This window comes from Saccopteryx bilineata, chromosome 1 (assembly GCF_036850765.1).
Source record: "Saccopteryx bilineata isolate mSacBil1 chromosome 1, mSacBil1_pri_phased_curated, whole genome shotgun sequence".
Classification (NCBI taxonomy): domain Eukaryota; kingdom Metazoa; phylum Chordata; class Mammalia; order Chiroptera; family Emballonuridae; genus Saccopteryx; species Saccopteryx bilineata.
Genome location: NC_089490.1, coordinates 247,357,984 through 247,380,382, shown reverse-complemented (window position 1 = coordinate 247,380,382; position 22,399 = coordinate 247,357,984). Strand labels below are relative to the sequence as shown.

Genomic DNA, 22,399 nt, shown 5'->3' with positions numbered 1-22,399 from the left:
GAACATTGGAGCTATCTAGCAATGATTGGTTTATTAAACAACTACAAAACGAAATCACCCATGAGTTTTGCCCTGCTCACGCAAGTGCTAAGCAGTCCCCGAGCTCAGGCAAATCACGCTTCTGAGACCTTGGAAGACCCTCCAGAACAGTGAGTGGTGCTAAGAGCCGAAATGCCACACACAAGCACCGTGCAGATGTTTACAAGCATAAACGTCCTTTGGCACTCTCTAGTAAAGCACCCTAACATGGAGAGCAGTGAATAACAGTACCTTGCAAGAGTGGGGCAGAGATACTGTGACTTACACTTGCACTGTGACTCTGAACTGATATGGAAGAGTAGACGGTGTTTTTGTAAGCGAAAAGCAGGCAGGCACCTTCCAGATCTTTACAAGCAGAAATGTTCTTTCGGACTCTGAGTAAAACACCCTAAAGTTTTTTTTTTTTTTTTTTTTTTTTTTTTTTTCATTTTAGAGAGGAAAGGGAGAGACAGAGAGAGAGAAGGGGGGGAGGAGCTGGAAGCATCAACTCCCATATGTGCCTTGACCAGGCAAGCCCAGGGTTTCGAACCGGCAACCTCAGCATTTCCAGGTCGACCCTTTATCCACTGCGCCACCACAGGTCAGGCCAAAACACCCTAAAGTTGAAAGCAGTATATAGCAACCCCTTGCAAATGTGTGGCAGAGATACTGTGACACAGCCTCCCTTGTGACACTGAACTGCTTTGCAGGAGTTGACTGTGTTTTTGCAAGAGAAAGGCTGGAAAGCACGGTGCAGATGTTTATAAGCAGAAATGTTGTTTGGGACTCTCGGAGAAAAGCACCCTTCCGTTCAAATCAGCAAATGGCAGCCCCTTGCAAAAGTGGGGTGGAGATACTGTGATGCAACCTCCCGTGTGACACTGAACTGCTTTGGAAAAGTAGACATTGTTTATGCAAGAGAAACTCAGGCAGGCGGATGTCAACGTTGTTCTCTGCTACCAGAATCGCCGGCTGCTAGAACATAGGTCCTCTGCTAACTGGTGGGACTGTGAGAGGGACCTGAAAAGCACCGGTTCTGGGATCCTGTGAATATTTTTGTGCTGCCACCCCAAAATGAACATTGAAGCTATCTAGCGATTGGTTTATTCAACAACCACAAAATAAAAACACCCAGAAGATTAGCCCTGCTCTTCCAAGTGCTAAGCGGTCTCCATGCTTGGGCAAATCACGCTTCTGAGATCTTGAAAACCCTCCAGAACTCTGAGGGGTCTAAGAGCCTTAACGCCACACATGAGCGCCCTACAGATGTTTACAAGCAGAAACATTCTGTAGCACTCTCTCAGTAAAGCATTCTATCGTGGAAAGCAGTGAATACAGCAGCTTTGAAAAGTGGGGCTGAGGTGTTGTGTTTTTGGATAAAAGTGACATAAGCAATTGAAATACTGTCAGGGAAGGACTTAGTAGAAAATAATAAAAATATAGGAGAAAAAGAGGTTAACTATGTAAGAGAGAAAGAGACTAGAGAAGAGTTTGAGGGGATAGGTCAATGAATGAGCCTTAGATAGGAGGAAGGACACCTATTATTACTGAAAAGATTAATGCATTGTATGCTCTTAGGAGTGTATGTTAAAAAAAAAGGAGTGTATGTTTGAGATTAGAAGATATATTAGTATTTAAGGCTGTGTAACAAGTTATTCCAAAATGTAGTGGCTTAGAACAATATTATTATTTCACAGTTTCTGCAGGTCAGAAACATGGATGTCACTTACCTAGGTTGTCAGGGTCTTTCACAAGTTTTCAATCAAGATGTCAGCCAGGACTGCTGTCATCTCAAGCCTCAGTGGGGGAAGATGTGCTTCCACAGCCATGGTAAGTAACTGTTGACAGAGGCCAGTTCCTCCTGAGCTGTTAGACTGAGGACCTAAGTTTCTTTGCAAGCTCTTCCTCCATGTGGGGTTCACCGCAGGGTCTGACAGCTGAGTCTGTCTGAGAGAGAAAAAAAAAAGTGAGCAAGACAGAAGTCAAATCTTCTTGTAGCAGAATCTAAGTGACATTCTGCCACATTTGCTACATCCTATTTGTTAGAAGCAAGTCACCAGGTATAGCCGCAGTCAATGGCAGACACCGAGGAGGTGTGATCACTGGGAGCAGTCAGCCTTAGGAGCGGCCAACCACGGAGGAGAAAGGAAAATATTTTAAATGTCACAGTAGCATCAACAGGACCAGCAAAGTTGGTAACCGAGATATACGATAGCAGTCTGAGGGGCATCGTGTTCCCTCCAGAAGCAGTCAGTAACCAGGTACCTACAAGGACAGGTGACAGGAGAGTGAAGTCGGTGTCCATGCATAGTTCTCTGTGGTGCAGATTTTTTAAAAACTAAGTTTATTCGGGTGACACGGGTTAATAAGATTATTAGGTTTTAAGTGTACCGTTCTATGATGCATCATCTGTATATTGCATTGTGTGCCCACCCCCTACAGTTACATCTTCTGCCGTCACTGTGTATTTGACCCTCTGTAGCCCTTACTACCTTCCCTCCCAACCCGATCCGTCTGGTAACTACCATGCTGTTGTCTGTGTCTATGAGTTCGTGTTTGTTTTTCTTATTTACTTGTTGCTTTCAGTTTTATATCCTACATATAAGTGAAGTCATATGGTTCTTCACTTCTGTGGTGTACATTTTGTGTCAGTTAATAATAATGAAATTTATAGATGTTCTCTGGAGTTAATACGATTCTTCAAACTTAAGGAGACTTTACCGATAGTTCTGGCCACCTCAGTGGTGCCCTTTTCTATGTTTCAAGGCAACAGAGGGAACGAGACACCATGGTAGTCAAGAGTTCGGTTTGAAAGCTAGCCTGTATTTAAGTATTTGTTCAACTTACTAGCTGGGTGACTTTGGGCAAATTGTTTAACTTCATTAAACTTCCATTTCTTTACCTTTAAAATAGTGTTGTTGTGGGGAGTAAGTGAGATAACACATGGAAAGCACTTAGATTAGATGTCCTGACACCAGATTGAACTGTGACATCAGTGCTCCAGGAGTCCTCAGGCTCCTTGACCTCTTAATATCAGAGCATGTCTGCTAGGTAGTAAGCTTTCAGTAAATGAAGTTCCTTATTATTAAGGTGACCAAGTATTTTACAGTGAAAAGAAGGACAAAAATAAATTGATGAAAACAATATCGTAAATAAAAAAACATTTTATTCATTGCAACAATAATACACTATAATATGATAAATGCATAATAAAAACATTTGTAATACTTTATATTGTAATTATACTTACATGCCTATTAACTTTTAATAATTGTAAGAAAAAATCTACTCATTTAGATACAAATACGTCACATCACATGCAATGGATCGACTCTGCATTGATTGAATATGGACATTTACAGATTAGTCTTTCAATATCAAAAAGGAGGACATGTAGGAGGATACTTTTCGAGGGACAAAAGAAGGATTGTGTTCTCTAAAGGAGCACGATTGGTCACCTTATTATTATGGCTCAGTATAAGGTTTATGTTGCTCCCTGTTGGATTTTTTAAAAGCTATTTATGGATTAAAATTGAGATTTTCTTTGTGACTGCCCAAAGGAACTGAAACTTGAAGATGTCCCTAATGAAACCAGTTGCAACAAGATTAAAAAAAAGGATTATGACAAGTCCAGATGTTTTCCAGGGGCAAGCAATATTTTAAATATGCCACAGATAAGAAACTGACAACATTATTAAGATTATTATTCCCTCCTTTTCTTCCTTCAGAGCACATGCGAGGCTCAGGACAGGAATGTGTACTTGAGAGCAGTTACTTAGTAGCCTCCTGGCTTGTGGATGGTGACTCAGACAGGAGTCATGGAATGCGGGCTTGCACGCTCCAAAGTAGGGAGTTACTCAACCATCTGGTGGAGCTGGGGAAGAAGGCAGGACCATGGCCAGGGACAGCAGACCCAAGCAGGCTAAGCAAGGAATGACACCCCAGGCCCAGAAGTTTCCCTCTCAGCATTGTGGTGCCAAGCAGCTGTCAGATCTTGAGTGTTCAAGTTCAGCTCTGGTCCCATCTTGGTACAACAATCTGAAATTGTAATAACCTCTGGGTGTGGAAAAGGTTGCTATTCTCCTGGAAGTTGGAGATACTCCAGAATGTTGTTATTGTCAAAGGGTCCTTTGAGGTCTGAGTACAGCTGCTGCTTTTATTCATTTATTTTTAACTTTTCTTGCAATCTTGGAACTCACTGGAACCTCCTTGGAATTTCTGCGGATCTTCCTCTTTTCCTTGACCTCTTTTTTTTTTTAACTTTAATTTTGCATTGTGTTTTGAAAGAGAGAGAGAGGGAAGCATCAACTCATAGTGCCACTTAGTATTTCCATTTACTTGTGCACTCGTTGATTACTTCTCCTACATGCCCTGACCCGGAATTAAATTCATGACCCTTTGTGCCTGGATGACGCTTTTATCCACTAAGCCACCTGGCCAGGGCTCCTTGACCTCTTAATATTTGAGCACCACTGTCCATTATTTTTAATGTCATTCTAGTATGTTTTGGATTCAATTTATTATGTTAGTACTATGTTTTCTGTTTGTCTTACTGTTCTGTGTTACTTCTTTCTCCTTTTTGTGATAGTTTTTTTTTCTTTTTTTATTTTATTTTAGAGAGGAGGGGGAGAGAGAGAGAGAGAAGGGGGAGGAGCAGGAAGCATCAACTCCCATATGTGCCTTGACCAGGCAAGCCAGGGTTTTGAACCGGCAACCTCAGTGTTTCCAGGTTGACGCTTTATCCACTGCGCCACCACAGGTCAGGCTCTTTCTCCTTTTTGGATTGATTTTTAAAATTATTCTAGACTCTAAGATGACTTCCAAACAGGGCCAAAAACTAGAGTGGCCTAAGGGAGGCACTTGCCTGAGGTGACAAATTTAAGAGGGGACCCAAACTCAGAACTCAAAATGAATAATATTTTTATGCAACATTTTTTAAGAAACAAAATGAATGCAAGACTTCCCCTTCCAGGAAGATGGAGTCAATATACTCTATGCTATTTGTCCCTCTAAGCACAGTGAAAACATTGGACAGTATATAAAAATGTTTTTCAACCACACTCTTTTAAGAATGATTCATTTGAAATCTGAAGGTCAGGATACCAAAATGTGAGTTTTTTATTCTGTTGCCAAGACTCTTAAAGTCTTGCGGCTTTTTTTTAGTATTTATATATGTGTGTGTGTATATGTACATATAGATATATTAGTATTATATGTGTGTGTATTTTTTAATTGATTGTAGGGAGACAAACATCAATTTGTTTTATTTATTTATGTATTTATTTATGCATTCATTGGTTGATTCTTGTGTGGGCCCTGACAGGGAGTTGAACCCACAGCCTTGGCGTATGGAGATGACACTCTAACCAGGCCAAGACCTAACTCCTGAAGTTCTATTCTATACATAATTTTGAGACGTCTCGGTGCTGTTACTAAAATTCCAATACATAATTTTTTCTTATTTTTTTCTAAAATGATTTAAAATCCTCATATGGAAAATCTAAGTTAAATTCAATGAATGTATGTGTGTGTGGAGGGAGAGGGGAGGAGAGGAAATAAACACCGAATATCTATCCCTCAACTTCTGACCCCACCCACCCATTTTATTAGGGCTGAACCCAAGGCATGACAATCAGGGAACTCTAGAGCCATCTTAGGGGCATGCTAGAGTAGATAGAATCTCTAGACTGTCCTAGAAACACCCTAGCCATCCCAGACGCCCCAAGACTGGGAAGTCCAAGGCCAAGTTTTGGGGACAGTACAAGTTGCCTGGAGCTCAGCTTCTGTCCTTCTCTAACTCCACACACTCTCGCTAGGTGACCTCACCCTTGGTCTTGCTTTATATACACCCAGACCTACATCTCCAGCCCAGACAGTGATGTTCAGCACCAGGCAGGAGGCTCTGCTGGGGTGCCCTAGGGGTGCTTCAAAGCCGCATCTTCTGGACATCAAATTCACTCCTCTAACTGAGATTATAGTCTTGGTTATTAATACCTACAACTACGCACTAGTAGAACAAGTCAGAAATCTGAAAATTGTTTCTTTTGCTTTTTTCTCTCACTTTTGTCTCTCTGTCACACACATACATCTAATCAATATATACCAAATCCTGGTGATTTTAAACCCGTAATAATGCTCATACCATTGACAAATACAATTTCTAGAAAGTCATTTGGCAATTTTTATGAAGAAGGTTTGATAATTTCATATCCTTTTATGAATTATATAGCATTATGTAAATCAAGGGCACAATAAAATTCTCAAACTTTACACATATAGATGGGTGAGTATAGGCATAGCAAAAAGTGAACAAAAAAATGCAATGAAAAGTTAATACTAGCTGTCTTTTAATGGTTGAGTGATGGAATGTTTTATTCTTCCCTACAAGATTCAGTATTTTCTGTTTTACACCAAGGCTGTACTATCATTAAATATGAGCTCCATGTATTCTGAAGTGCCTAGGACAGTGTCTGACAGATAGTTAGTGCTTAATAAATATTTTTTGAATGAATAAATCTTTATAATGTAAAATATAATATGAAAAGGAATAAGTGTATTGAATTTTCATTTCATCCCCTCCTTGGGTTCATTTTACTATGGTTTTTATGTGTATGTGTGTGTTTTTTTTTAAAAATTAAGTGAGAAGCAGGGAAGCAGAGACAGATTGCTGCATACACCCCGACTGGTATCTACCTGAGAAGTCCTTTATCAGGACAATTCTCCACGCATCTGGGGCTGCTGCTCCGTTGCTCAGAGACCGAGCTATTTTAGCACCTGAGGTGAGGCCATGGAGCCCAGGGTCAACTTTTCTTAAAGTATTTGAGCCATGGCTGCAGGAGAGGAGGGGAGAGAGAGACATGGCATATAGGTGGAGAAGCAGATTCCTGTGCCCTGACCAGGAATCGAACCTGGGACTTCCACACTCTGGGCCAACGCTCTACTGCAGACTCAAATGACTAGGGCCTACTGTGATCTTCATTGCTTCCTGTAGACCACCTGTGGCTAAAACAGTCAGCGGTGGCCATGCCCGCAGGTCATTCCTAGATCTTGGATTTTTTTTCTGCCCGACCTCACAAAGTCTTCCCTCTGCTCTTTCCGTTCACCTTCCCCACAACACTGTTAGGCAGACTGGCCCCAAGTCAGTTTTCAGAAGGTGACGTGAGCATCATGCTGGAACAAGATGTTTTGTCTGCCCCTCCGCAACGTTAAGTTGGTATCCACGCACACATGCAAAAGTGCTTTTGTGGGCACCATGGGATCCAGCACCCATGGAGTTGGGAGGAGTCTCCCCCACCTGTGTGTCAGGTAACAGACACATAGACCAGTTGTGGGTCCCGCAGTGGCCTGTGAATCTCTTGGCTGTGGTCTTGCAGCCCCTAAAAAACAGTCTCAGAAATCACCAATGGACAAGAAGAATCTTTGTGGAAGTTCAGGTTTCCAGAGGAGAGGTTCCAATGCACTGTTGGATTAAAGAGAGAGAGAGAGAGAGAGAGAGAGAGAGAGAGAGAGAGAGAGAGAGAGAGAGTGTTCGGGGCATTGGAGAGAGGAAGAAAACAGCTTGATTTGACCTGCATGAGCCCAGTCCCCAAGGAAGCACAGCTTAGGGTCAAGAGAGATCTTCCCGGTTTGTGATTTCTCTTGGGGGTGAGGTGGGCAGGGAGAAGTGAGAGAGTGCGCGTGAGCACCGCTTCCCCAACTGTGCGGACGCTGCCAACGCGCTTTTCAGGCTTTGGCAAGTGGCTAGTAAACGTAGGCAAAATACCTACCTGGCTGGGTTCTGCAAGCCCGAGAAAAACCATAGGCTTGACCTTGAGCGCCACCTTTGGGTAGACTGAAGAAAGGCGTAAGCCTTTCAGGATCCAGAGAAGGTATACAAGCTTAAGAATTCTGCCACAAGAGGGCGTAAGAAGCACGGAGCAGGTGTATGAATAGTTCTGAGATAATCTGTCTCCAGTATTTCTCTCCCAAAGTCAAGACTGGAGAAGGTGACTGCTGTTTTAAAGGCAAAGGCAGAAGTTTAAAACTGCAAGAAACATAAAAAAAATCAAGGAACCTTGGCACTATCAATGGGTCACATTAACCTTACAGCAACCAACACCAAGCCATGAAGATCTATGAATTGCCTGATAAACAATTCAAAATAGTGGATTAAAAAGCTTTGGTACATATATACTATAGAATACTACTCAGCCATAAGAAATGATGACATCAGATCATTTACAACAACATGGATGGACTTTGATAACATTATACGGAGTGAAATAAGTAAATCAGAAAAAAAACTAGGAACTATATGAATCCATACATAGAAGGGACATAGAAATGAGACTCAGAGACATGAACAAGATTGTGATGGCAACAGGGATGGGGAGTGGGGGGAGGGGGATGGGGTGAAGAAGGAGAGAGGGGTTGAGGGAGGGGAGGGGCACAAAGAAAACCAGATAGAAGGTGACAGAAGACAATTTAACTTTGGGGGAGTGGTATACAGCACAATCAAATGTCAAAATAATCTAGAGATGTTTTCTCTCAACATATGTACCCTGATTTATCAATGTCACTGCATTAAATTTAATAAAAAAATTAAAAAAAAGAATTCAAAATAGCTCTTTTAGGGAAACTCAATGAGCTACCAGAAGACACAAGAAGACACGTCAACTACATCAGGACAGCAATGGGTCAAAGAACATGTAAAGAGAAACAAAATAGTTTCCAAATATATAAATGGAAACATCACACACCAGACCTAATGTAGCAGAAGCACTTTCCATCTTGTTTTGCCAGCATGTTGGCCAACTAGCCATACTGCTCTCACTGCCTGGAAATATTGATCAGATGTATGTGATGTATAAATATTTAAGATCATCAGGATGCTTACCCTTCCATAAAACATTCAGGATCAAGTATAGTTCTGTCAACTCTGCCCATTAAGCAGATTTCTCCTCACCACTGCGCTTAATACTACCTTTTTTCTAACCCACAATTTGATTAACAGTCAATTTTTATTTTTTATTTTTTATTTATTCATTTTAGAGAGGAGAGGGAGAGACAGAGAGAGAGAAGGGGGGAGGAGCTGGAAGCATCAACTCCCATATGTGCCTTGACCAGGCAAGCCCAGGGTTTTGAACCGGTGACCTCAGCATTTCCAGGTCGACGCTTTATCCACTGCGCCAACACAGGTCAGGCCTAACAGTCAATTATTGAACCAAGTCATCTGTGAACAGGCCAAAATGCATGCCTCCTCCATCCACAGTTCACAGTTAACAACCCACAGGGGTGACATGAGTTCCTACAACACAGGACAATGACATTGGGCCTGGGTTGCCTATCCCGTTTACTTATGATTCCTGGGTATTCCTGGGGTCATTTCTGAATGCACAACACCACGGGTGCTGCAGTGCCTGTTCAACTGTGTGTTGCAGTGAATCTGATCAACTTGATTCTGATAGGCGTTTCCACTTGCATGGTCAGTTGGTGCCCATACCATGGATTGGACAGATTGGGTCATGTTAGCTTCTCCAGGAGCTTTGTTCTGCTCTGGACGAGATCCCTCTCTTCTTCTGGCCCCATCAATGTTCAGAGACTCACGAGTCACTGACTAAATGGGTTGGAGAACTGTTGTCAAGAGTGACCTATGCTGACTTCAAAACTGAAAGAGGCCCTGGTCAGTTTGTTCAGCCACAGAGCATTGGCTGTCCGTGGAAGTCCCAGGTTCAATTTTGGTCAGGGCACACAGCAGAAGCTACCATCTGCTTCTCACCCTTCCCCCTTCTCTCTTTCCCTCTCTCCCTTCCTCTTGCAGCCATGGCTCAAATGATTCAAACAAAGTTGGCCCCCATTGCTGAGGATGGCTCCATGGCCTCACATCAGGTGCTATAATGGCTCTGTTTCTGAGCATCTGAGCAGCGGCCCCAGACGGGCAGAGCATCCTCCCCAGGTAGAGGGCTTGAGGGTGGACCCCGGTCCAGTGCATTCAACAGGCTGTCTCTCTGCTTCCCTGCTTCACTTAATTAAGAAAAAAAAAAACCACAACAAACCCAAAACAACAACTGAAAGAGACCTCAAGTGCTGTGCTTATTTGAGGAGAGGAATTCAAGGTACAATAATTTTTCCTTTATTGGCATGCCCTTGGCCACTAGTACCCTGAGAACTGTATCAAAGTGGCACACCCTCAATTTCTGTAGGGTTTACACTACTTACTGGAATGCAGACAGTAACTTTTTGGTAAATCATGTTTTTTGTTTAGGAATATGTGTTTTTTATTTAAAATTTTCAGATTTGTTGATATAAAGTTATATACAGTACACCGTCATTAATATCTCTTTACTATCTACAGACTCTACCGTGATGTTCTTTTTATTCCTGATCCTATGATACTATTAATTTTTTCTCATTTTTATTTCTTGTTAGCCTTATTAGGGGCTGTCTATTTTGGGGTTATTCATCATTTCTAATGTCTGTTTAATTTCTACATCATCAATGTTTATTCTTATAATTATTTACTTTCCTCTAATTTTTTTGGACTTAATTTCCATTATATTTTTCTAATCTCTTGAAATAGATTCTTATTTATTTATTTATTCATTTTAGAGAAGAGAGACAGAGAGAGAGAGAGAAGGGGGGAGGAGCAGGAAGCATCAACTCCCATATGTGCCTTGACCAGGCAAGCCCAGGGTTTTGAACCGACGAACTCATAGTTCCAGGTCGACGCTTAATCCACTGCGCCACCAGAGTTCAGGCTGAAATAGATTCCTAATTAATATTACAGGTAATGGTTTTTTAAGCATAGTTATTTAAAGATAAACATTTATCTCTCAGCATGATTTTTGGTGCATTCTTCATGTTGATGCTGAATATTCTGTGACTCATGAGTATTCAGATGTATATTGCTATTTTATTTCCAAATATTGGCTTACTGCAGTATGTTACTGTTAATAATTTCTAAATTAATTTTAATGTGACATCTGTTGAAGTAATTTCAAGTGCATACTGGAATTTAGCAATAGAATAGTGATAGTTTCTCAAGTTAATGGAAAAATATTAATTATTCCTTAAATATGTGTAACATCCAACTCCTAGAAATAAACAGAGATGGTTCCCTACCCAGAGGCGAACTAAGGTGGGTTGAGGTCCTGGGCGCACAAAAAAATATTGGGCCCCAAGGGCCCAGTGAAGGCTCCCCCTTCATTAGAAAAAAGTGTCAAGTTGGGGTTTTGTGGGGCCCTTCAGAAGTGGAGGCCCAGGGCGGGCGCCTGATGCACCTGCCGTGAAATCCGCCTCCGTCCCTACCTCACTCTTTTTTTTTTTTTTTTAATAAATTTTTATTAATGGTAATGGGATGACATTAATAAATCAGGGTACATATATTCAAAGAAAACATGTCTAGGTTATTTTGTCATTAAATTATGTTGCATACCCCTCGCCCAAAGTCAGATTGTCCTCCGCCACCCTCTATCTAGTTCTCTGTGCCCCTCCCCCTCCCCCTAACTCTCTCCCTCCCTCCCCTGTCCTCCCTCCCCCCACCCCTGGTAACCACCACACTCTTGTCCATGTCTCTTAGTCTCGTTTTTATGTTCCACCAATGTATGGAATCATGTAGTTCTTGTTTTTTTCTGATTTACTTATTTCACTCCTTATAATGTTATCAAGATCCCACCATTTTGCTGTAAATGATCTGATGTCATCATTTCTTATGGCTGAGTAGTATTCCATAGTGTATATGTGCCACATCTTCTTTATCCAGTCTTCTATTGAAGGGTTTTTTGGTTGTTTCCATGTCTTGGCCACTGTGAACAGTGCTGCAATGAACATGGGGCTACATGTGTCTTCACGTATCAATGTTTCTGAGGTTTTGGGGTATATACCCAGTAGAGGGATTGCTGGGTCATAAGGTAGTTCTATTTTCAGTTTTTTGAGGAACCACCATACTTTCCTCCATAATGGTTGTACTACTTTACAGTCCCACCAACAGTGAATGAGGGTTCCTTTTTCTCCACAGCCTCTCCAACATTTGCTATTACCCGTCTTGTTGATAATAGCTAATCTAATAGGGGTGAGGTGGTATCTCATTGTAGTTTTGATTTGCATTTCTCTAATAACTAATGAAGCTGAGCATCTTTTCATATATCTGTTGGCCATTTGTATCTCTTCCTGGGAGAAGTGTCTGTTCATGTCCTCTTCCCATTTTTTTATTGGATTGTTTGTTTGTTTGTTGTTGAGTTTTATGAGTTCTTTGTAAATTTTGGATATTAGGCCCTTATCTGAGCTGTTGTTTGAAAATATCATTTCCCATTTAGTTGGCTGTCTGTTTATTTTGATATCAGTTTCTCTTGCTGAGCAAAAACTTTTTATTCTGATGTAGTCCCATTCATTTATCTTTGCCTTCACTTCTCTTGCCATTGGAGTCAAGTTCATAAAATGTTCTTTAAAACCCAGGTCCATGATTTTAGTACCTATGTCTTCTTCTATGTACTTTATTGTTTCAGGTCTTATATTTAGGTCTTTGATCCATTTTGAATTAATTTTAGTACACGGGGACAGGCTGTAGTTGAGTTTCATTCTTTTGCATGTGGCTTTCCAGTTTTCCCAACACCATTTGTTGAAGAGGCTTTCTTTTCTCCATTGTGTGTTGTTGGCCCCTTTATCAAAGATTATTTGACCATATATATGTGGTTTTATTTCTGGGCTTTCTATTCTGTTCCATTGGTCTGAATGTCTACTTTTCTGCCAATACCATGCTGTTTTGATTATCGTGGCCCTATAATATAGTTTGAAGTCAGGTATTGTAATGCCCCCAGCTTCATTCTTTTTCCTTAGGATTGTTTTGGCTATTCGGGGTTTTTTATAGTTCCATATAAATCTGATGATTTTTTGCTCTATTTCTTTAAAAAATCTCATAGGAATTTTGATGGGAATTGCATTAAATTTGTATATTGCTTTGGGTAATATGGCCATTTTGATTATATTTATTCTTCCTATCCAAGAACAAGGAATATTTTTCCATCTCATTGTATCTTTTTTGATTTCCCTTAACAATGCTTTGTAATTTTCATTATATAGGTCCTTTACATTCTTTGTTATGTTTATTCCTAGGTATTTTATTTTTTTTTGTTGCAATCGTGAAGGGGATTATTTTTTTGAGTTCGTTTTCTAATATTTCATTGTTGGCATATAGAAAGGCTATGGACTTTTGTATGTTAATTTTGTATCCTGCGACCTTACTGTATTGGTTTATTGTTTCTAATAATCTTTTTGTGGAGTCCTTCGGGTTTTCGATGTATAGGATCATATCATCAGCAAAAAGTGATACTTTTACTTCTTCTTTTCTGATATGGATGCCTTTTATTTCTTTGTCTTGTCTGATTGCTCTGGCCAGAACTTCTAGCACCACGTTAAATAAGAGTGGAGAGAGTGGACAACCCTGTCTTGTTCCTGATTTAAGGTAGAAAGTCCTCAGTTTTATGCCGTTTAATATGATGTTGGCTGATGATTTATCATATATGGCCTTTATCATGTTGAGATATATTCCTTCTATACCCATTTTGTTGAGAGTCTTAAACATAAAATTGTGTTGTATTTTATCAAAAGCCTTTTCTGCATCTATTGATAAGATCATGTGGTTTTTGTTCTTTGTTTTGTTGATATGGTGTATTACGTTAACCGTTTTGCGTATGTTGAACCATCCTTGAGATTCTGGGATGAATCCCACTTGATCATGATGTATTATTTTTTTAATATGTTGTTGTATTCGGTTTGCCAGTATTTTGTTTAGTATTTTAGCATCTGTATTCATTAGAGATATTGGTCTGTAGTTTTCTTTCTTTGTGCCATCCTTGCCAGGTTTTGGTATGAGGGTTATGTTGGCCTCATAAAATGCGTTTGGAAGTATTGCTTCTTCTTCAATCTTTTGGAAGACTTTGAGTAGAATAGGAACCAAGTCTTCTTTGAATGTTTGATAGAATTCACTAGTATAACCGTCTGGGCCTGGACTTTTATTTTTGGGGAGGTTTTTAATAGTTTTTCTATTTCCTCCCTGCTGATTGGTCTGTTTAGGCTTTCTGCTTCTTCATGACTCAGTCTAGGAAGGTTGTATTGTTCTAGGAATTTATCCATTTCTTTTAGATTGTTGTATTTGGTGGCATATAATTTTTCATAGTATTCTACAATAATTCTTTGTATATCTATGATGTCTGTGGTGATCTCCTCTTTCATTTTGGATTTTATTTATTTGAGTCCTGTGCCTTTTTTCCTTGGTGAGTCTTGCCAAGGGTTTGTCAATTTTGTTGATCTTTTCAAAGAACCAGCTCCTTGTTTTATTGATTTTTTCTGTAGTTTTTCTGTTCTCTATTTCATTTATTTCTGCTCTGATTTTTATTATCTCCTTTCTTCGGCTGGTTTTGGGTTGTCTTTGTTCTTCTTTTTCTAGTTCCTTAAGGTGTGAAGTTAAGTGGTTTACTTCGGCTCTCTCTTGTTTGTTCATATAGGCCTGAAGTGATATGAACTTTCCTCTTATTACTGCTTTTGCTGCATCCCAGAGATTCTGATATGTCGTATTTTCATTTTCATTTGTCTGTATATATCTTTTGATCTCTGCGCTTATTTCTTCTTTGACCCATTCATTTTTTAGAAGTATGTTGTTTAGTTTCCACATTTTTGTGGGTTTTCCCCCCTCTTTTTTGCAGTTGAATTCTAGTTTCAAGGTTTTATGATCAGAAAATATGCTTGGTACAATTTCAATTTTTCTAAATTTGCTGATATTGTCTTTGTGGCCCAACATATGGTCAATTCTTGAGAATGTTCCATGTACACTAGAGAAAAATGTATACTCTGTCGCTTTGGGATGAAGTGTCCTGTAGATGTCTATCATATCCAGGTGTTCTACTATTTCGTTTAAGGCCACTATATCTTTATTGATTCTCTGTTTGGATGACCGATCTAGAGCCGTCAGCGGTGTATTGAGGTCTCCAAGTATGATTGTATTTTTGTTAGTTTTTGTTTTAAGGTCAATAAGTAGCTGTCTTATATATTTTGGTGCTCCTTGGTTTGGTGCATATATATTAAGGATTGTTATGTCTTCTTGATTCAACTTCCCCTTAATCATTATGAAATGACCATTTTTGTCTCTGAGTACTTTTTCTGTCTTGTAGTCAGCCTTTTTAGATATGAGTATTGCTACACCTGCTTTTTTTTGGGTGTTGTTTGCTTGGAATATTGTTTTCCAGCCTTTCACTTTGAATTTGTTTTTATCCTTGTTGCTTAGATGTGTTTCTTGTAGGCAGCATATAGTTGGATTTTCTTTTTTAATCCATTCTGCTACTCTGTGTCTTTTTATTGGTTAGTTTAATCCATTTACATTTAGTGTAATTATTGACACTTGTGGGTTCCCTACTGCCATTTTATAAATTGCTTTCTGTTAGTTTTGTATCTAGTTTGATTCTTCTCTTTTGTTTTTCTATCATTTGTTTTTGTTTGTTTGTGTTCCATACTTCTTTCCTCTGTTGCTATCTTTTTTAAGTCAAGTGTTTTTGTGGTGGTTTTTTCAAGGGTGGTTACCATTAAGTAATGAAAAGGGTACCTACCATATTCATTGTAGTACCCTATCTTATGAGTATTTCTGCACTTCATCGTCCTTTGCTACTGTTAATCTCCATCCTCTCCCCCCTTTTTTTCCTTTGTTGTCACAGTTTAAGTTTGGTTTTATTGTGTTCTTGGTGGAGCTGTTACTTGTGTTGTTTTCTTTTGTTCTTTGAATCTGGTTGGAAAACCCCCTTTAGTATTTCCTGGAGTGGGGGCTTTCTGTTGATAAATTCTCTCATCTTTTCTGTATTTGTGAATGTTTTTATATCTCCTTCATACTTGAAGGATAGCTTTGATGGGTATAGTATTCTTGGCTGAAAGTTCCTCTCTTTCAGGGCTTTAAATATTGGGGTCCACTCTCTTCTAGCTTGTAGAGTTTCTGCTGAGAAATCTGATGATAATCTAATAGGCCTTCCTTTATATGTTGTACTCTTCTTTTCCCTGGCTGCCTTGAGAATTTTTTCTTTGTCATTGGTTTGTGTCATCTTTATTATGATGTGCCTTGGAGTGGGTTTGTTGGGGTTAAGAAAACTCGGTGTTCTGTTTGCTTCTTGAATTTGAGGCTTTAGTTCTTTCCACAGGCTTGGGAAGTTCTCGTCTATTATTTGTTTGAGTATATTCTCCATTCCATTTTCTTTCTCTTCTCCCTCTGATATACCTATTATTCTTATGTTATTCTTTCTGATGGAGTCAGACAATTCCTGTAGGGCTTTCCCGTTTTTTATTATTTTTGAGTCTCTTTCTTCTTCTCTCTGTTGTGCCTCAAGTTGTTTGTCTTCTATTTCACTAATCCTATCTTCAATCTGGGCTGTTCTGTTAGCTAAGCTTGTTACCTTGTTTTTCAGCTCGTGAATTGAGTTTTTCATTTCTGTTTGATTTGTTTTTATAGTTTCAATTTCCTTGGTAATATATTCTTTGTGTTCATTGAGTTGTTTTCTGATCTCCCTATATTGCCTTTCTGTGTTTTCTTGTATATCTCTGAGTATTTTTAAGAATTCTATTTTAAATTCTCTGTCATTTAGCTCCAAGGCTTCCAATATGTTAAGTCTTTTCTCCATAGATTTTTCCACATCTATTTGTGTTACCTCTCTTTCTTTTGTATCCATAATATTCGATTTCCTCTTTCTTATTGGCATCTGAGGGTGGTCTTGTTGATAGCACTAGTTAGAATTAATAAAGAGCAAAAAGTAAAAAAAAAAAAAAAGGTAAAACACCCCACAAAAAAAAAAAACCAGTAATAATTTATTATTTCCCCCTTTTTTCTTTCTTCTCTTTCCCTCCTTTCCCCTCCTCAGGGAAATATTGTGATGACCTGTGAATTATATTATGCTAAATGAAACTAAAACTGCCTATAATGGAGGGCCTGATTTGGGGTGAAGAGTTCAAGGGGTAAAAAAAGGGAGTAGGGACCTACTAAATGCAAAAAAAAAAAAAAAAAAAAGGAATAAAATCTTAGACAAGCATAAGATGATTTGCTTGTAAGTGATGGTCGACTAAGAGATATAATGAGAGGGATAAGAGGGAACCAGAAAAAAGGAGGAAAAAAAAGAATAATAAAGAAGAAAAAAATAAAAATAATAAGTAAAAATCTGACCTTGGGTTGGGAGGAATGCTAGTGAGTTAAAAAGCAACGTAAAAAGTACCCAAAATGCCACAAAAATAAACAAACAAACAAGAAAAAAACAAAAACAAAAGCAAAAAAGAAAAATAAAGCCAAAAAAACCCCTTGAGTCCCAAATTAACTAATTTGTTTGTGATTGAGGATTAAATGGGAGGAAAGTAAAACGAGAAAAGAAAAAACAAATAGAAAGGAAAAAATAAGAAAAAGAGAAAAATGGAGGAAGAAAAAAAAGGAAGAGAAAAAAACAAATTAAAGCAAAACAAAAAAAAAAACAAAAGAGGAGAGAGTGAGAGTTAAGTGTTTTGGAGTATAACCTTAAAGGAGGGTGAGGATGAAGAAGAGAAATAAAATGTAACACTCATGGGTAGTGTAGTTCAAGAAAAGGGAAGCATAAGATGGGCAGAGAATAGAAGGACCGAGGTGGAGGAAATAGAAATAATAATAATAAAGGCAATAAGCTAGAAGAAACAAACAACAACAACAACAAAATTAGTGGAACAAGTTGTAAAGTCTGTGGATTTTTCTTGATTTTGAGAGGTTAACTTCTTCCTTTTTCTTTTCTCTCCCTCTTCCTGGTCGGTGACTCTGTACCCTAGGCTCTGCCCATGTGTCACACTTAGATAGGGATTTGCAGTTGATGGGATTCTATGGCAATGTCATATAATTGGCTTTAGTCTTGCTGGTAGTCAAGGCTTGTTGGCGTTTGCAGGGTCCAACGATGAGAGAGTTTGCTTTCCTGGAGTCTCTCTCCTAGTCCCCCCTTCCTGAATTAGCAGCCTGGTGATCCAGCTATAAGGCTGCAACTGCTTCTGCCTGGGGAGTAAGAGGCTCAAAGAGCTGGGAAATCCCCACTCTATCCCCACTCAGCGCAAGGCTTTGGGAAAGGCTCTGGCAGTCAGAGCCTCCAGTGTAATCAGGCAGGGGTGGGAGTCAATTGTTGTCAAGGTGACTGTTCAGCACCTAGCATTCAGTTGGACCACTCAACCCAGGCTTTCCACACTTTGTAGCCTGTTTTGGCTGGGAAGAAGAGGCACTAGTCTCTGCTTGCGACTAGTGTAGTATAGATCTTATGATCTGCCAAGTCCCTTTTGTTAGCGTTTATCCCTGAATATGGAGGCTCTATCAATCAGAAGTTGCCCCCGCCCCTTTAGCGAGAGGCACTAAAAAATATCACGCCTCTTGTCTTGGATCGCTGAACTGAGAGAGATTTTATCAATTAGAACCCGTGGGTGCGCAGATTTCATGGGTTAAGCTAATTTCAGTGATTGGGTCGCAGCTGTGCTCCCGAAGGTATTTCAGGCTGCCTGAGTGCCCCTCCCCCAACGCTTGATTGTTAGCTTGAATGGCTGGGTGAGGTGCTCCGCCCACGGAGAGAATCTCCCAAGTAGGGAAGACTGCCCTGGCGTCTCTCCCGCTCGCCCTGCCGCTGGCGGCTGGGGTGCACCCGGTGCAGGATAATGGGGCACCCTGGGTGTGCGGGCCAGTAGGGCGCTCTGGGTGCGTGGAATGCCCAGGGCACGCGCCCGAATGGGGTGCTCCGGACACCGGTGGCTAGGGACTCTCACTCGCAGTGTGCAGGCCGCTGGGAACGTTAGCGGTGCTCGCTCTGCAACCGGACCGGGCGCTCTGCAACCTGACCGGTTGCGCGGCGCCGGCTGCTCACCGCTCCCGAGTGTGGGCTGACTCACCACAGGCGCACTCCCTCCGCGGCTTGAATGAACGTCCCTGCGGTAGCTTCCTCCACACCCTCGTCTCACAGATTCAAGTGATAACAGTCCTTTCGCTTTCAGTTTGTGTGGAACTCCAGAATGCTCCGAGGATAAATTTTTCTGTTTCTAGTTGATAAATTTGTTGTGATTTTGGGGAGATCTGTCGGACGCGCTGCTCATGGCGCCATTTCCGTGACGTCACCCCTACCTCACTCTTTACTCCAAAATACATTCCTAGAGAATAGAATATTTGATGTGTATATGACTAAAAGATTTAAATGAAAATATTTAACATGTGAATAAAAGACTGGAAGATTTATATGGAAAAGTAAACACATTATAGGATCATAGCTTTGAAAACCACCTTTTGGTTACTGATTATATTACAGATACAGAATTCTTAGCAAATTATCATAATTCATCCTTGTAACAACATACTCCTATTTTATTTGTTTTGTTCTGTTATATTATATTCTCTCATCACCAATCACCATTTCCACTCTTGTCTCATTTTAATTTTTCAAAATTTTAAAAAGTATGTATACATCCATCTAAATTTGTGGAATTTTAATGTGTGTTTTTGATATATATGAATGGTACACAGACCTATTTTTCTGTTTTCATTATTCACTCATCATTATGATTTAAAATCAACAGGTCTGTACATATGACTCGTCTATTTCACCAACTGCTGCAATATATTTTGTAGTGAGCATGTTCCACATTTTATGTAAAAATATACCTAACGATGATACCAACTCTTCTACATGACAAACAATGCTGTGATGAATGTCATCACACTCATACTCTGTGGACCCGAATGGAATGTTTTCTGTGACAGTCCAGGAGTGTGGTTTGTAGGGACAGAGGGGAAAAGTATACAAAGCTCCCCACTTACTGCCATATGGCTGTTCAGAACCATCAGTCCTGAGGAAAGGGCTGTTTTCAAATCTTCACCAACTCTTTAATAAACTATTCACCTTTCTAATGTTTGCTTCTTTTGAAGTTTTATAGCTTTAACGTTTATTTATCTATGATGAATTTGAGCCTCTCTTTACACACCCGTTAGCCAGTTTGTAGTTTAGGTTTCCCATTATCTAAAAGTACAGTCTTCTTATGCAACTTTTTAAAACTAAGATGGCATAAAGCAAAGAGGCAATTGCCATAAATTTATATAAAAAATATTTCAGTTTCCCAGATCCAAAATAACCTACCAAATAACGCGTAAAACCTCAAATAGCACTAACAGAGTAAAAGCGGAATGACATTGTTAGACAAGAAAACTTCCACGGCCGAAATCGTTCCTGAAAGAAAGGGTTTACTGAGCCAAATGCTGCCCAGAAGAGGCCCAGGTCCTGGGGCGTGGACCAGGCCTACATGGAAAAGAACAACAACATTGCTGGCCTTAGTTGACGGGCTCCTTTATGGACGCGGTTTGGGAGAGAAAGATGTAAGTTGTTCTGAAAGAACTAGCCTTGGCTGTAGACCAAGCGGGTGGTGAAGGTGAAGCATCCTTGTTCTGGGGAAGGCACACAGTACGTCAGGAAAGTGACGGGCCCTTCGGATGGGTGATGGGCAACAGCATGGGAAGCTCACGGGTGGTCGAGGAGCAGAGGCTCCCGGTGACCGTGACACCTGGCTTTTCCTTAGATAATCACAGAAATGGGCACCGCGAAGTTGTCTGCTTCTGCGTGCACTCGGGAATGTAAGCAGCGCTTTCTCGGGCTCCCTGCAGCTGTTAATGGGTTAACCTCTCCTGTCTCTTCCTTCCATCCTCTGGCCTGCGGTGATTTAATTTAGGGCATCTCAGAGTTCTTTTCTTGTCAATCTGATAAGTACACAGACCGTATAAAGTAGAAATAAGGTGTGCACAGGATAGCTCCACTTTTTAAAAAGCCTGACTTGATTTCTTCTTAAGCTGAAGAAAATGGAATACCACTCTTTGCACGCCTGTCAGTCCAACTTAGACAACAGAATTCATTTTCTCCATTACTGGATGGCGACTGAAGAGACCATCTGCTACTAGCAGAGCCTATAGTAACTTCAGCAGCTCTCTCATTCCTTCTCTCTGCATGTAAGCAGTATGCATGGCACACGCAGGCAAGCTCCACGCATGCGCAGTCTTTATTTAATTCACTGCAATGAAGACGCTTAGTTACATCAAATTTTACTTTAAGTGTAATACCATGCAAGCTCTTATAGGCTTTTCTGATCCCTTAGGACACATCTTGCTAGTGGATGCACAGAATGAGTCAAGGTAAAGCGCAGATGCTCACTGACAGCTCAAAGCCGTGGCAGCTTGAGGCTGAGATGCCGAGTGTAGTTCCCAGGGAAGGCGCTAGGGATGCCCGTCTCTCTGCTCCAGGTGCGTGCTGCCTCCCGAGCAGCTTGAAAACAAACGCTGAATGCTATTTCCACTTTCCTTTTCTTTCTTTCTTTTTGAAAAGAAAAATCCTTTCCAGATGTTTTTGTTGTTCTTAGCAAAAACAGGTACAGGGGGTCCTCAGGTTATGACACGGTTCCGTCCTTACACCAGTGACGTAACCTGAATTTTGGTGTAAATTGAAACACACCCTAGCCTAAGTCACTTACCTATCCTAACACAGTTGTAAAACCATAATTTAAAACATAGAAATACAACTAAGCCACAGAAGAGGGAAAGAACATAAATATACTGTACTGTATACAGTAATGTAGTAATAGAAAGAAAGACAAAAAGTGAGTATAAGAAAAAATTCCTTACCTTTACTCCTGTGGTTGGCTTGCACACTGGAAGGGGCATTGCAATGTGGGATACAGTGGCCTGTTGGGAGGAGAACCTGCAGAAGGTGCTGGAGACACTGGGTCAGGGGAATCAGGATTGCCTAAGGAACATGCAGGAGATGCTGGAGATGATTCTACCTGCACTACAGGTGTTTCACTTGAGAAGCAGCTGATGCAGAGGGTACAGGATCTGTTGCAGGCCTCTCTACCTTCTTAAAGAAGTGTTCCAAGCTAGACTGGAAGGTTGATGGCTTCTCTCTTCCAAAATCTGCCTACAGCATTGCAAGGCATCCATAACAGCCGAAATACTCATGTCTCAAGTTTTTCTAAATTTTTATGAAAGTGAGCATCATAAACTGAAAATGTCATATGTGAAGACTATTGTAAGTCGCAGACCATGGTACTAATATAGGTCTTTCATAAAAGCAAAGTAATTTAAAGCAGACATTCATAAAGCAGGGTTTGCCTTTATTGTGCTGTTTATTCTCCTATGAATTACCTATCCATATCCTGTGAATGTTTTCCATTGGCTTTCCTGCTTTAGTATTTTGATTTATAGAAGCTGTAGTGCTGTGTATAGCTATTAATTACTTGTGAATTTAAGACTTTGAAACTATCTTCTTGCCTGGTTGTTTCTAAATTCAATTTAAAAAAAGAAAAGAAAAGAAACAACAAGCTCAAACAAAAAGAGACACTTGGAGAATCCCACCAAATT

At 40.2% G+C, this 22,399-nt stretch overlaps 1 protein-coding gene across 1 annotated transcript in view; it reads right to left on the bottom strand.

Annotated features, from left to right (window-relative positions):
* The window catches only part of LOC136319493 (spidroin-1-like), a 33,047-nt gene that overhangs the window by 8,359 nt on the left and 2,289 nt on the right, over positions 1-22,399 (bottom strand). The window contains exon 2 of the mRNA XM_066252738.1: positions 7,785-7,849. Coding sequence (XP_066108835.1) covers positions 7,785-7,849 — 65 coding nt within the window. The remainder of the gene's footprint in view (positions 1-7,784; positions 7,850-22,399) is intronic.